At 31.8% G+C, this 16449-nt stretch overlaps 2 protein-coding genes across 4 annotated transcripts; both read left to right on the top strand.

The window, feature by feature from the left end:
- The first annotated feature begins 3408 nt into the window (after window positions 1-3408).
- Window positions 3409-13129, top strand: LOC137806195 (ARM repeat superfamily protein). 3 transcript variants are annotated; one of them, XR_016519407.1, is made up of 9 exons: window positions 3409-3704; window positions 4764-5114; window positions 5204-5419; window positions 6267-6916; window positions 9276-9372; window positions 9458-9511; window positions 9608-9662; window positions 9870-10066; window positions 12263-13129. XR_016519407.1 is itself a non-coding variant. In XM_090300012.1 (9 exons), exons 1-9 carry the CDS (start codon window positions 3516-3518, stop codon window positions 12901-12903), a joined length of 2448 nt encoding a protein of 815 aa, XP_090156138.1. In that variant the 5' UTR covers window positions 3409-3515; the 3' UTR covers window positions 12904-13129. The 3 variants fall into 3 exon arrangements, 2 of the variants coding, with proteins under 2 accessions (XP_090156138.1, XP_068462284.1); XM_090300012.1 differs by having other exon boundaries at window positions 9608-9651; window positions 9861-10066; XM_068606183.2 differs by having other exon boundaries at window positions 9592-9662.
- Window positions 13130-13844: 715 nt separating this feature from the next.
- Window positions 13845-14748, top strand: CRR3 (chlororespiratory reduction 3). Its single transcript, XM_068606182.1, has 3 exons — window positions 13845-14151; window positions 14219-14349; window positions 14430-14748. The coding sequence occupies exons 1-3, from the start codon at window positions 13946-13948 to the stop codon at window positions 14552-14554; spliced, it is 462 nt and encodes a 153-aa protein (XP_068462283.1). The 5' UTR covers window positions 13845-13945; the 3' UTR covers window positions 14555-14748.
- The last annotated feature ends 1701 nt before the right edge of the window (window positions 14749-16449 follow it).

Raw genomic sequence — 16449 nt, 5'->3', positions numbered from 1 at the left:
GTATATGATTTACTTTTTTAGAGGATTAAGTTATTTATAAACTCATGGGTTTAAGTAGAGAGTCAATAAAATAGTTAGTTTGTCATAACCGTTTAGACAACGTTCTTCCTTAAGTGTGTCTTACTATTAGAGTGATTTAGTGAGGTAATTAATGCATGATATTTTACAAATTCCTATTATTAGGTCATAAATTCCTATTATTAGGTGCTGGTACTTCACATTCTTACAACAAAATATTTATATTAGTTCAATCCAACTTGTATTATTACATTCATTTTTTCTTATAATTTTTAAAGAGTTTCATTATAAAATAAATAAACAATGTTATATAAACATAAATACACAAAGTCATTCTTTGATATCTTCTTTTAATTGTTCATTTGACTAAAAACTATTAATATTGTAGATTGTGACTTCTTGCTATAAAAAATGAAATTAAAGAAAAACTTTCGTAAATATATATGCAACAAGATGCTCTTTTAAGAGGTGTAATTTCAAAACTTGAAGAGTATTACAATGGCTTTCCCTTAATCTATAAAAGTTAAAAATGCATAAAAATTGTGACAAGCCTCTAAAGTTTGTTGTTGTTTTGGGTGATAGATTTCTGGTGGATTAGGGTTTTTTTTCTTCTTAGTTTGGGGTTTGTATTCTTATCTTGTGTCATTGTTTTCGGGGTTAATGAATGTGAAAATAATAGGTTTGGTGCTGTGTGAGTGGGGATAAATTTAAATTTCAGCATGTTAATGGGGCTTTTGTTTATGTACAAATGTCTTTCGTACAAATTCAACATATGGGCATTTAGGAAAATGAACCAAAGCTTCATTATAAAAATGGCAAAGTTAATTTCAATTGTGAAAACATGCATTTAATTTATAAAAAATAATCATAAACTAACGTTTATTTATTGATGAGTCAATTGACGCATTTTTCAATTATGACATGTTTTTTTAAGAAATATCGAATAATATTTTGACAGACACAACTTACTCAGACAGACAATCTATAACTTACCCAAACATAAATCTATTTATAAATTATTTGGATACTTAGTTTGATAAAAGCTCTCATTCTTAAGTTAGATATATATTAATAAGACACATTCTAAAGATATAAGAGACAAAAAAAATGTATAAATTGTGTTTTTATACTAGTTCATATGTTAATAAAAATATATGATCAGTTCTTTCTCAACCAATTAAGTTCCACTAAACTAAACACACTAGCGTTGTGAATATGTAAACAAGTATTGTTTGGATTTATTTGGACTTTGACTGTTCATAGCTAAAATCAAGTATTATTTGAATTTCGATCACTTTTGGCTAATTACATTTAGTAGTATGAGCATATGACCAAAACCCAAACAAATGGTCTATTAAACTTTTATCTAACACTGTGTATGAGATAGACAATGATTATTTAAATTATTTTGAAGTCATTGGTTTTGTAAAACATTTTAATTGTGAGGATATGTTGAATGTAAAATGACAATTTGATAGACTAGATGGTTTTTTTAATGGCATAAGCATTGTGGATTTTTCTAATTTTGTTAAACACATATTTTAAAGTTTTTATGGATTTATCTTGAGTAGTGTTCAAACTTGTATAAGGTCATGAGTCTTACTCTACAGGGAGGGGTTTCATCTTTCAATGAATACAAGGTTAAACACTCTCTCTCAATTAGCTACGCAGACACTCATATTGTTCTCTCAATTAGCTACGCAGACACTCATATTGTTCTCTCAATTAGCTACGCAGACACTCATATTGTTCTCTTTTAAGCTTTTCCAATTCCATATCTAAATGACAATTACATTTTAAATCAATTTGAAAATGTTGCTCAAGGTGTGTATTTTAGTGGAACTAACATGTATGTCAACAACATGTAAAATGTTGCATAATATTTAATATTTCGCCATATTAGAAAAGTGTCGTATGAAATATAGACAACATGTAAGGAAATATGATATTTATAAATGATTGTCTAAACAATATACAACTTTTAAAATGTGTTGTCTAAACATTATTGATAAATTCTCGTGTTTGGTCTTCAGTTTGTGGTTAGGATTGTACCTGCAAAAGGTTATCCGATAATAAAGTAAATACTCAATATTTAAGTGTAGTTAATATATGGATTAAAATGTACCTTATTATTGTATAACATGCTTATTTACAAAGTTTGTAATAAACTATCTCGTTGATGGACCAAATTTAATTTGTATCGTAACTTAATTGAAATTACCTGATTTATCGCGTATCTTTTTAATTTACCTTGATACATTAACTCTAACCGATCAAACGGCCTTTGATACCGAATGACGTGGTCCGTCCGACTCCGACCGATACAAATTTGTATTTTTGTATATAAAATAAGATTTTTGTTATAAGATGTATTGATACTATATTGTTAGAATAGGTTTTTGTATTTCTTTTCTCTGACTTGTTAGAATAAGTTTTTGTATTTATTTTCTTTGACTAGTACTTATTATTTTATTTATGATTTTTTAAAATATTATTTTGAGTTGATTTTTATTGGAGTGAAGAGCTTCAATATGGACAACAAAACTGGAGTTTAGAGCTAAAATAAACAAATCACACAAAGTTGCAGCAAAATTTCCGGTTTAGTAGAAATTATACACAAGGGTATTTTTGTAATTTTATACAGTAACCAACTTTAGTGAATTACCTACACACTTGAAAACTTAGTATTCGTATGTCTCTTAAATATCAACATTGTTCAAAAGAATTGTATTTTATTATTGTAAAAAAAACACATTAACCAAATATATAAAAATTAAACCCTATTTTTATAATATTAATGTTATTAGTCTTAAAAAAATCCTATTTATCATCTTATAACCAAATATATAAAAATTAAATTTCATTTTATTAAAGGCCATATTTGTAAAAGTGATCGTCATTGAACTAATTAATACATGTGATTAATTAAATGATGTCTTCACATAATCTTTAGCCAAATATGAGTTTTTATAATTAAAAAAACAATTGGAATATTGGATAGTTGTATCATTTATTGAATTGATTATAATGACTATGTTATCTAAAATATCTATATCAAATGTTGATTTGTGTCTTTGATGTTTTGATTGAAAGTTAAAATTACATGTTATATTGCGAATTTCGTTTATCTTATTTAAATATTTATATTTTAATCATGAAAATATAAAAGGTTTATTCTTTCTCATACAATCTTATAAATATTTGATAAAAATAATTTAATTTAAAAAAACCCTGTTAAAGATTACCCCTCTATAGAATACGATAAATTAAAAAGAACAAAAAGAATTAAAAAATGTCATTCTTTATATAGTGTTATAAATATTTAGTTAAATATAGAATAGTTGAATTAAAAATAAAAAATGCTATAAAAGAATTTTATTCATGTAGATGAGTACCACATCGAACAAAAGAATATTGAAACAGTTCCAGAAAAATCTATGTATATATTCTTCTTCGTCTCTCTTCACATTGGTTCAGGCACTGTATAACCGTTATCCATGTTGGCCTTCACTCTCCTACCTTCCTCCAAGCTCCACCCTTCGCATTTCCTTCCACCCGTCGCCGTCGCGGAAGCTCCTCCCAGAAACAGACTCGCAATCTTTCCCAAATCCATCTCCAAACTCGCTTTCGTTGCCAGGGCCACCAATGACGCTCGTGATGGGGCCGTCGACGCAACCTCTCCGCCGGTACGTTGCGGATAAACGCATCTTTTATTTTGCACGCCGCTTTTCTATATTTTTTGTGTTATTTAACCGTTCTTTTGGTGCTTATTGGGAAGTTTTATTGTTTTCTGATGTATGTATGTATGTATATGTATGTATGCTGCGGCCTGTGATTACTGATTGAAATTATTTGGGGATGTAATTGAATTATTGGGTTTAAGATGTAAGATGCTCATGCGGAGATTGAGTGTGTTTGGGAACTTGTTTTACAGATATAATAATTGTTGTTTTTCCTCCTGTTTGAGAGATTTTTTGGAGAAAAGAATAAATATTAGGTTTGAAGGGTTTGTGAAGGTTGTTAGATAACCTCATCGGTTGCGGTTTCGTAGCATTGTGGGAAATTATGGGCGAGAGGAGTGCTAGGAAGACACTTTCAAATTTGAAATGGATTGGAAATCACAAAATCAGGAGAGAGAGAGAGAGAGTCATTGTAGAAATTGTAGGACCCAATGAATTTTGTGATTTCAATTAATTTCAACCAATGGGAGAGAGTCTGTTTCTAGATTTTTCTTATGGACAAATGTGACGGATATGACCAAAAATCTTGATGTAGTGCCCAACATCGTGGTTGCAAGTGATTTAAATCCTTCATGGTTTTTAATCCCTGTACAAATGGTTGTTGATGTAGTGTGTGTAGATGCATGCCACATCACTACTAAATGATGATAGGATTTGCTTAAAAAAATAAATTAATGTGGGCAAAGCCAGTAAAACATTTTCTGAAGGATTTAAATCAAAATGTGTCGTTTTTGTTGTAATTAAAAACAGATTTAAACAAAACAAAGAATAGATTTGCAAACATACGCATATTTTCATATTATAGCTGGGTTTGATTGTTTGTTGTATCCATCTTGTGTTGAAGGTAGATGTTTATGATTTTGAAAATTTGTCTGAGATGTTATGCTGTATGACCATACAGGGGAGGCAGAATTTAGACAGCCACAATAATAGATTTTCTGATAACATATATTAGCCACAACAAAACATTTCATGTGATGTCCAATGATTAAATTTTGCTTTCAGGGTGTTGATGCAGTAACAAGTACATCTTCTGGCCTCGGTGATGGTTATGTGGCCTTGTTTGTTCGTATGCTAGGCCTCGATCGTGACCCTCTGGATAGAGAACAAGCTATAATTGCACTATGGAAATATTCACTCGGTGGAAAGAAGTGTATAGACACTTTAATGCAGTTTCCTGGTTGTATTAATCTTGTTGTGAACCTCCTCAGATCAGAGTCTAGTTCTGCATGTGAGGCAGCTGCAGGCCTTCTGCGATCACTATCTTCAGTCAATCTATATAGAAATTCTGTAGCTGATAGTGGAGCAATAGAAGAGATAAACAGATTGCTGAGGAAATCTTCCTTGACTTCTGAGGTATGAATTTGGTATACGGCAATTTTGGGTTCATTCTCCACATGTTTCTTTGGTGTAGAAAATTAGAATGTCTAAAACCCTTTTTGCAGGTAAAGGAGCAGAGTTTGACTACACTGTGGAATTTATCTGTTGATGAGAAGCTCTGGATTAAAATTTCAAAGACTGAGATTCTGCTTGTAGCTATTAAGTACCTTGAAGACGAGGATATTAAAGTGAAGGAGGCTGCAGGGGGCATTTTGGCAAATTTAGCACTGAGCCGTGTTAACCACGGCATAATGGTCGAAGCGGGTGTTATACCAAAATTGGTGAGGCTTTCTATGAGTTTAATAATTGGAAGGTGGTTATTTTTGCAATAAAAATTAATTTGTGCATGCTGTAATGGTTTATATTCTGGTCTGTGAGTAGTATGTAATTCCTATTTAGATGAATTCTGCTAGAGATCAAGCAACAATTCCTGGGTTGGGGCCCAAAACACTAAGATTTTGGATGATATAGCTCTTGATGTTGTGGCCTCATTGGTCAAGTGACGAGTCCCATTCCGTGTCAATTTGGATTCATGTTAAGATGAATTCTGCCAGGGGTAAACAATAATTCCTGGATTTACACTAAGCTCTTAGGATGATAAAGTTCTCTGCATGGAAGTCTCTTAGACAAATTGGTGGGGAGTCCCATTCCATATCAACCTAGATCCCCTCCTGCTCCTTAGAAACGTGATTTTATTTTTTGGATAGAGGAAGACGCAAGCTACCCTATATTTTGGAATTTCTGGAAGAGTTTTCGGCCCTATAAAAGGAGAATTTGTGTGTGGAAATTATTGAATAATTTATCAGATCAGAGATAAAAAAAGAACGGCTCAACCTTTTAAGTAAACAGTGAATAATTAATTACAATTATTTAGTTTCTCATTAGTATAGTAAAATATAGTATATACATCTCTGTGTTTATTTTGTATTTTGGTCTTTTCACTAATCCCCTGCTTTCAACTTAAAGAATGGCAGTAATTCCTTCCAATAAAAGTTGAATGGAAAAAGAAAGAAGAATTAGAAGGAATGATATATTGAAACTTATTGATATTTGCATTGTATTATCGAAGTTCCTTTCTCGTGATGCTTACAATAGACAAGAATGTGATTGTGTTTATTCTTACTTCAGGCAAAGTTCTTAACATCTGATCTGGAAGGATCTAAAGTTATTAGGAAGGAAGCAAGGAATGCATTGCTAGAACTTTTTAAGGACAATGATTATAAAATTCTTGTTATGGAGGAAGGCCTGGTTCCTGTGCCATTAATTGGTTCTGCGGCCTTTAAGTCATTCACCCCAGGCTTACATTTGTGGCCCACATTACCTGATGGTACAGAAATTGAAAGGACTTCTAGACAGCCATCCAAATATGGTGCTTCGGAATTACTTCTTGGATTAAACATTGATGACAAGAATGCTAACTTAGAGGAAGCAAAGGTCAGTGCAATTCTTGGACGAACCCAACAGCAATTCCTTGCTCGTGTTGGAGCTTTAGAAAGGGAAGGAAAGACTATACCTCATTCTGATTCCTCTAATGATCTGAGGTTTGCACTTTTACCTTGGACGGATGGTGTTGCTCGTCTAGCACTGATATTAGAACTGGAAGATAAGTCTGCATCAATAAAGGCCGCGGAATCAATTGCTACCGCATGTATCAATGAACATATGCGTATTGCATTCAGGGAGGCTGGAGTAATTAAGAATTTAATAAGGCTTTTGAACTGTGATGACGATGCAGTCCAGTTGGCGGTAACACAAGCTTTGGAAAGGCTGTCTGTTAGGTAAAATCATCAAAATATAGTTCATAGTTTTATAATTGCAGCTTTAAGTTTGTATTCATGATGCTGTGGAAAACTGCCACTTCTTTTCCCGAATATAAATCAGTTCATTGTTATTTAAAATGGATGATATTTTAGAAATCTCTTACTAAAAAAAGGCTGTAAAGAACATCTTCCACTTTAAACCATGAAATTTGGGATATGATTGTTATAGTTAGAGATAAATTATTGTTCTATTAATTATTGAAAATGTGTCAAATATTTAATTTGTGTATAATAAGAAGTTATCATCTACAAGGAAAAGCCAAAAGTAACATCATATGGATAATGTTTGTGAAAAGAGCTGAGCTCAACTTTGAGTGTAATAAGACTTGCTTGTGAAAACTTGAATTGTTGATTTTAAACTCTAGGGAAGAGAGAAACATTGAGTTGAAACTGCGTGTTTCTGAGACAACACAAGGGCTTCATTATATCGAGAAAAAGAATCAATATAATTATTATAATATATTAGCATAAAAGGAAATAAGCACTGTTGCAGGAGATTTTATATTCTTTAAGAACAAAAAATAGTGGAGATTTGATATTCTCTAATTAATAAAATTGTTTTGAACAATACATATATAATCTAGATACTTTTGATTACATAAGATCCGTTCTTTATTTCTATAATTATAACAATATTTTTTATTATTAAAACCAATTTCTTATTTTTATAATTATAACACTTCCTCTCAAGCTGGAGCATATAGTAGGTAATGTGTCCAACTTGCAACAAATATAATCAATCCTTGTTCCTCTTAGAGACTTGGTGAATATGTTAGCCAAGTGTTCATTAAAGTTGAGAAATCTTGTGATGACAATTCACAATGACAATTCACCTCAATCTAGACTCCAGTTTTTCTTTTATGAATGACAATTCACCTCAATATGTTCCTCTTATGAAAGATAGGATTAGAGTTGGCTGATTGTCACATACAAGGTGCATTTGAGAACTTTCTTCAAATTTAAGCTTCTTGAGAAGTTGTTTAAGCCATATGAGTTCATAAGTGACTAATGCTATTGTCCATTATTCTGCTTCTGCACTTGATTTTGCCACAATTTTTTGTTTCTTACTTATCCATGATATTAAGTTATCTCTAACAAGAACACAGTACCTTAAGTGGAGCATCTATCACTTAGTGACCCTGCCTAGCTAGCGTTAGAATACCAAACAATTTGAGGATTTCCCTTATTTTCATAAATGAGACCTTTTTCTATGGCCTTCTTAATATACTTTAGGATTTGTATGACTGCATCCCAATGGTCTCGACAAGGAGAGTTTAGAAATTGACTTATTAGTTCATTGCATATGTGATGTAAGAACAAGTCACAATGAGGTAATTTAACTTACCAACTAACCTTTTGTATCTCTAGGATCAGAATAAGGTTCTCCTTGGTCAGGTACAAGTTTGAATCATGGGTCCATTGGTGTCTATAGACTTAGCATTTATCATGCCTGTTTCTTCTAGAATATTGAGAGCATATGTTCTTTGTGATATGACCAAACCATTCTTGGATTGTGCCACTTCTATACCAAGGAAGTACCTCCAGTGTCCTTGATGATTTTGATTGTGTGGCATCGCAAGAGAGTTTATACTCAATTTAACTCCCCTTATCCACAATTAGGTGAAGACCAAGGGGCGAAAACCCCAAAGGGAAACCTTTCACCATGCCACATGATTCTTTTGTGTAGCACTCCTGCCTCTGCAACCAAAGAGGATTCAAAGAGACTAGGTTACCAAGTGAAAGTGAACAACCCCGAGCAAATCGTATAGAGAGCATACCTGTTGTAGCAAAATAAAAATAAAAATGAACACATCTATAGTTGTGGAAAGTGAAAAAGGTGGTTCTTCGAATGGTTGCTAGTAGTGGTCAAGGATAAGGTACTAGTTTTAGTGGAAGACATTAAGCTTGCATGAGAAATCTGGGAGACTCCATAGAGAATGTATGAGTCAGTGACAATGGTAAACATGAAGTTTCTTCAGCATGTCGGTAGTGGGTAACGCCAAAGAAGATGGTGGTAATGGGATAGTATTGAGGCACTATGTAGGGGGCAAAGGAAAAGGAAGGTAAAAAAGTATAGAAATCTAAAACCATTTAGAGAGGATTGGTAGTAATTGTGTGATTTGAGCACACGAGTCTCTTACTTATGATGAAGAAAAGAATATACAATAATAAGGAAGAAAATAACATCTAATAACAGGAAATATTTGGTTAAGATATTTCTGTATCAAATTATGTCATATCTTCCTATTTATTGCAATCAATTCATATCACATATTTAACAAATTGTAATCATTTCTTTGTGATTTTCTGGATGCAGCAATATTGTTTGCCAGGTAATTGAAGCTGAAGGGGTTTTAGGTCCTTTGGTTAGTATTTTGAAACGGTCAGGGATAGCTGGAACTATTGTGGAAAAGGTATTGTTATTTCTTTTCTGTTAATTAAGTCTGGCAAGGTTCCAGAATAATGAGGTTTGGCTGATGGTCTGATATGCCTCTACAGTCTTTGAGTATACTAGCTCGGATATGTGACCTCAGTAAACAAAAGCAATTGAAGGTTTGTATTGCACATCTTGCAGGAACTTTAGAATTGATTTTTTTTTCTCATTGATTGTCAAGTACATTGATTCCTTTCAGTTTTATGATGGACCAGTTAATGGATCTGAAAATGCATATGGTGGAGCAAAAAGTGACTGTGTTTCAACCAGGTTTAGTAGCACTGAACAAACTGTATCAAAAACATACTCAAAAGGTTTCTAAAGGGACCTGAACCAGATTTTCTAGAAGGGTCCTGGATTTGTTGAAGCTCAATTATTGAGTTCAATATCGATTTTTGTATTGTTTGATCCAGGAACAGGTCCTAAGTGTTCTACTTAGTGGTAGTTAGCACTGACTTTTTGTGTTAAATCTTTCAGGAATGACATACTAGATTCTGTTTTGATTGCACACCTTGTTGAGATTCTGAAGTCCTCTCCTCCTAATTTACAAGAAAAAGCTGCATCTGTGCTTGAGTTTGTGGCATTGATTGACTCCACCCTGTCCCCAATTTTATCTTTGGATATTGAATCTGGTCTCAGTTCTGCTTTTCAGCAAAAGATTTTGAAAATTTCAGGTAAATAATATTTGCATGCGCTCTGTTACAATACAAGTGCATATTATTTTCAGCTGTTTGGTATGTCTTTTATTTTTGTGTGTGGATGTATAACAAGTACATCAAAATGACCAAACATTATTTCTGTTTCAAAATATATGGTTTTAGAGAGATGTAAAAGCAGGGGTAAGAGATGAAATTGGCTCTCCCTTTATAGTTTAACTGCTTTTTATTATCACCAACTATAACTTGAATCTCGTCAACTGGTATAACCAGTGGCATTTGCCATTGTTTATTTTTAACTCTTCTTTTACATGCATTGTGTGTTTTTACTTGTTTCTTATTTTTCTTCATGCTCAAATCCTATCTTATCTAATATCTATTGTCATATTGTTATATACCAGCCACCTTTAATTAATTAGTGAAAAATGAGTCATTATTGATGTTTCTCTTTTATATCTATAAGTTTGACATCATTCTATCACTCTCACACCTTTCCCCACTCTCTTAGAGATAGATATTGTTATGTGCTTTCATTTTGTTGCAGCAAAATATCTTCTCTTTGTTGTCAGCATATGAATGTCAAATTTTGGGTATATCTATAATCAAACACACAAATTGTTTAGCTTGTATCTTATTGGATTTACCATAATTAAAATATATTAATGTCTGTGAAAGATACAAAAGATGATTGAGCCACTGAGATACTATCCTATATATAGGGCTTTTTATACCGTAGAGCAGTAAAAAAAAAGAAGTTACACAAATATTGCTGGAAAAAAAAAACATTTAAGGAGAGGGAATGTGCATTCGTTGATGCCTCCAATATGTTTGTCTTTGTGAAAAGAAGTCGTAAGCCCAATATTTGGAAGGGGTAAACATTTGATTAGACATAGAATTCATTGATTCTATTAAAAGTGGACTTTAAGCTTAACTCAAACTTATATAACCGGCTTATGAGGTAATGTTTGCACCCACTTATAAACTATGAAATGTTCTAGTCTCTAGTCAATGTGGGATTTCCAACACAATCCCTTCACGCCGAGGTTACGAACTTGTGCGTGAGACTATATATTATGGATGGTCTGATAACTACCCGATAGCGAGAGACCTAATAAGTCCAACAAACTTTCTTGCTAGAATAAACTTTAAATGACTTTGATACCCTTTTAAGAAGTGGACTTTAAGCCTGACTTATAAGATGAGGTTTGCACTCACTTATAAACTATGAAATGTCCTAATCTCTAGCTAATATGGGATTTCCAACAGATCTCATAGATGATGAGCAATAAAGCATCAAAGTAACCAGATCAAGTTTGTTGTGGGTATTGCTGATTGAAACAATAATAGTATATGGAGGCTGTGTTTGCATATTTGAAACGCACTTGGCCTTGAATGGAACTAAAACTTCAACCTCATCATGACAACATCCAAACTTGCCACTCCAACCATGATTAGATTTGCAAAAATCAACAAATTGGAAGGAGTTATTTTTCATCAGAAGAGAATTGTTGTTGCTGTGTGGACTTTTTATCAGAAGAGGCATTAGATTTGAAGGACCAGATTGTGTAAGATTGAGAAATCATGAAAAAGTGGATTTGGATGAAGACTTGTGATCATTCTGTAGTTGTAGTTCTTGAGCACGGATACGATGTTCAACCTCTTCAATAGTGACCTCATCAGTTTGACTTTTATTTAAGCCAATAATCGAATCAAATTCTTGAGATAAGCCTTCAAGAATTGCACCAAGATTTTCCTTTGGTGCAAGGTTGTCAAACTCGAGAGTCTACGTAGACTTGTGAGAACTCCGTAGACTCAACTCATACTCGTAAGAGATTACTTCATATGAAAGAAATATTTTAATAAAAAAACAGAGCACTCCAAATAAAAAAACAGAACACTCCAAATAAAAAAAAATGTGCACCAAAGTTTCCCCCAATTTAATGCAGCCCAATAAAAAAACAAAGCAACCCTAATTCCCCAAATATTAAGCATAAACCTGCAATGCACCACTCAAAAGATAACACCATCAACAACCAAAACATAGCAATTGCAGCACCACCTCTAACGGGGATGGAGATGGAGTGTATATATCATATTCAGCTCTTCACATGTATACAAAGTTGTTCTATGTCTGTGCGAACGTACGTCACTGTCCTTCTTTAGACTGTACTGTCTGTACATAAAAAAACAACTCAACATTTTATGCCTATGCAGGGGACATGGAATCTGATGCAGAAGATCAGTTTTATGCAACATATGCAATTGAATTTGAAGAAGCTGGTCTAGCAATATCTGCGGCATCGCGGTTATTGACAATACTACTCGATTGCGAGCAGTTCCGCAACAAAATAAATGCCCCCCATTTCATTGATTTGCTTCGTGGAATCCTCAGGTCTAATATTCCTCTCCACACCAAAGACTGGGTAGCTGCTTGCCTAGTTAAACTGAGTTCTCTCTCTGGCTCCCTCACCAGTTTCTATCCAATAAATGTGGAAGTTACACTTTATGAGACAATCCCAAGACTTCTAGAACAGATCAAAACTTCATTCTCCCCAAAAGCACAAGAAACTGCTGTTGTAGAACTTAATAGAATAATATCTGAAGGAGTGGTGGATTCCACAGACGAAGCTATTATTTCAGAGGGGGCAATAAGTTCATTGGTGAATCTGGTTGAAGAAGGTAGTGACAGGGCTGTTGAAGCAAGCTTGGCAATACTGTACAATCTGAGTATGAACAATGAGAACCATTCAGCACTGGTGGCGGCTGGAGCCGTGCAGGTCTTAAAAAGAATAGTTCTGTCAAACAGACCACACTGGGAACGGGCACTTCTTTTACTCAGGATTTTGCAACCGTGATGAGTTCAGGGTGCAAATCCTGAAACAGTTTCCTCGTTGTATAATCTACTTTTTTTGGTACAATTGTGTAATCTAATAATTTAAATGTGTAAAAGAATTTATTTACTCTTTCTCATAGACACAACGTATTTGGAAGTATTCTGAGTTTTGCTATCTTAAATTTGTAAAGCCTGAAGTTGCTTTTATTTTAAAAACAATGCATTGAATAAAAGTATTTATTCTTATTTATTTATGCCTAATTTAAATAAAGAAACAGTAAATATGATTTCAATGTGCGTATTGTTGATCAAACAAGTTGAGAACTTATAACTTATTTGAGTTTATGTTGGTATTTTAATCTTAATTATTGTTTTAAAGATAACATTTTTGAGATAATGATTAAGAAATTAAAAATAGAAAGATTTTATTGAAAAATACAGTATATAATGTTGCCTATACATTTTGATAATGATTTTATAGTAAATTATTCATTTATTAGTCATAAGGGTGTTTGGTACTAGATCATATATGAAAATAATGATTTATTGAAATTATAATATTTTAGAACTATGATTCCCGTGAATAAAAAAATTTGTTAAGTAGATGAAAAATATTGTTGAAAATATTCACACAAGTTTTTTAAAATTTAAAAAGTAATATTAGTTTTATAAAAAAATCTTAAACTATTACCTCGTTATATAATTTAATGAGAGTAACATAATGTTTTTATTCAGTAAAGATTTATTTCAACTTAAGAAAATTAGATCATTACCTCTTTTATAGCCATGACTAAAACTATTATTGGAAAACATGAAAATGTTGAGGTTTCTTAAAAACTATACATGATTGTCGTTTCATGAAAAAAGAAGAGAAAAGAGTGGTATGTAGCAAAATTTAATTCTTGTTTATTTATTATAAAAATTGATATGATAAAGAAAGAGGAAAGATATTATTATTATGCTTGTTTGGTTTGTAAGGCAATAAGAGATATTTTGAGGGTGGTGTGGTCTTATCCGTTTTATATGAAGAGAAGCCGTTGAGAGAAAAGCTGAAAGAAGAAAGCATGTTCTGCATGTGCAATGTAACCAAACCCACACTTGGGAGTGGGAACTTTCCCCAAACCACCGATTCAGATTCCGATTCCGTTCCAATCAAGCGTTTTCCCCGCAGAACCAAGCTTCCGAACGAGCCTCCAAAACCCTCCGTCATGCAGATGCAACGCATAGTCGGCGCCGGAAGCTTCAGAGACACCGAACCCCTTCCTCTGCCGTAGGTTCCTCTCTCCTCTCACTCTTCGCCGAATAGTGCTTGACTTGCTCTTCATTTTGATGAACAGAGGTTCCGACATGCGAAAGACGGTGATGGACCTGTTCCTGGGGCAAGCCATGGAAGGGAGAGTGCAGAAGAAGATGAGGGAGACGGGAGAGTGGGTGGCCGCGAACGCCGAGGCCAAAATCACTTCTTCCAGTACCTTCTCCTCTCACAACTCCAATCTCATTTCGAATTTAACCTAATTTTAACGTGATTCTTGTCTTGTTCTGTTGCAGGAAAAGGAATCTTTCTGTTCATAGTTCAATGGATGCTTCCAATTTGGATAGCATTGTTCCTGATAGCTTCTGGAGCCATCAAATTACCATTCACCAACGCCTTTCTTGACGATCTCCTCCTGTGAGCATACATCCAGAAAATTCTCAGATTACTGAATGAATCGGTAACGCCATAATCCAAAAATGAGAAGTGTGTTCTTGTGCAATGTTTTGAATTGATTATTCCGTAACACTTTTCTCAAATTGAGTGTTGCAAAATCTCTTCACGCACCTCATGCCAAATATACCCTTATTAATATCAGTATATATTTTTTCGTTTTGTTGTGTGTATCAGATTTTGAACGATCATAATATCTCTTTCTCAAAATATTAATGTTGATAATTTTAACTTTTAAAATATATTTAAATAATTTATTTTTAATTTAGTAATAATTTAAATTTTTATTTATATACAAATATTAAAATTCATAAAATTTAAACTGTCTTATTCAAATAAAATATTCAAAAAGTAAAATAATTTAAAATAAATTTAAATATATTTTAATGTTTAGAAGTTATAAAATATTTCGTGGCAAATCCAAACTAAAATTAAATAATAAAAAACTCTATTGCTTAATGCACTTTATTGCCTCAACTTATAAGGATAGGAAAAAATATTTTCATGATTGGTTTTAAAATAATTCTTCCTTATTTTTATAATTATAATAAAATTTTATATAATAAATTTGAGATTTTTAGAAAGTTAATATATTTTTTATTTTTAAAATTGTGTTAGGATCATACTAAAATTGTGATAAATTTAACAAATAATTTTTGAATTAGACACGATACATGTCCTACAAGTGTTTTATGGGTGTTATCGATGTCCTACAAGTGTTTTATGGGTGTTATCGATGTCCTACAAGTGTTTTATGGGTGTTATCGATGTCCTACAAGTGTTTTATGGGTGTTATCGATGTTTGATACATGTGTTTGACACAAATATAATATTTAAGAGATGTGTCTGAATCGTATAGGACTCAACTTCATTTGGCCAAACACTTTAATATCAAAACAATCTAGATCGCATAGACTTGTAATTTGTTAAAAAATAAAATTTATTTCATACTCATCTTTTTCTCTATCACTTCTATTTTTCAACCCCTTTTAAGAATAAAATATTATATTCAATTAATAAAAATAATTTTTTAAAATAAAATAATAATATTATTAGTTATCAAGTGAGGTATCTAAATATTAGAATATGAAAGTATCATTATCCTTTATTAAATATTCTACACGCTTTATTTTAAGTTATTAAAATGCTTTTTAATTTGTCAAATAATATATTGTTAATATTTTTTATCTTGATTTCCTTTAATATCAAGAACTTTTTCCAATACATAATTTTCATTATATAGAATCTTTTAACTTGTTTTATATGATAAGTTTATTCATATATCTAAAATATTTTCTCACTCAGCTTTTACAAACATAATAAATTAGATACTTTTCGTAATTGTCACAAAATTTTAATTATAAATATTTACTTACATTTTTTTATAATTACTTTACATCAATATTACTTTTATTTGATATTTTATTTCAAGATTTGTACAATTTTTTATAAATATATTTTATTTTTATTTTAAATTTTTGATAATATTATATTTTTATGTGATTTTTAATAAAAAGAATTTAATTGATATTTAAGAAAATAAATTATTTATAATAAAGAGGAAAAAATACAAATCAATGAATTGCTAAATAATTTCCTTTTAAAGATATCTTTTTAGACAACTCATGTTCCCGACTATTTACGTAAATAAAAACTTATTCACAACACAAAAATTAAATATAAAGATTATTTTAATAGTTATTAGAATTTTTTTTTTGTTTATCCTGTAGGAATTGAAAACTTGTCAAAATATTTACAATAACTTACCCATTCTGCTCAACAAACTGACAAAAAACTACATTGACTCGGTTAAGTTTAATTAATTAAAAATTTAAACCAAAATTTATTATATTTAACGAAAAA

Source organism: Phaseolus vulgaris, chromosome 3 (assembly GCF_051622355.1).
Source record: "Phaseolus vulgaris cultivar YP4 chromosome 3, ASM5162235v1, whole genome shotgun sequence".
NCBI lineage: Eukaryota > Viridiplantae > Streptophyta > Magnoliopsida > Fabales > Fabaceae > Phaseolus > Phaseolus vulgaris.
Note: the sequence above shows the minus strand (reverse complement) of the source record. Positions and strands in the feature narration are given on the sequence as shown.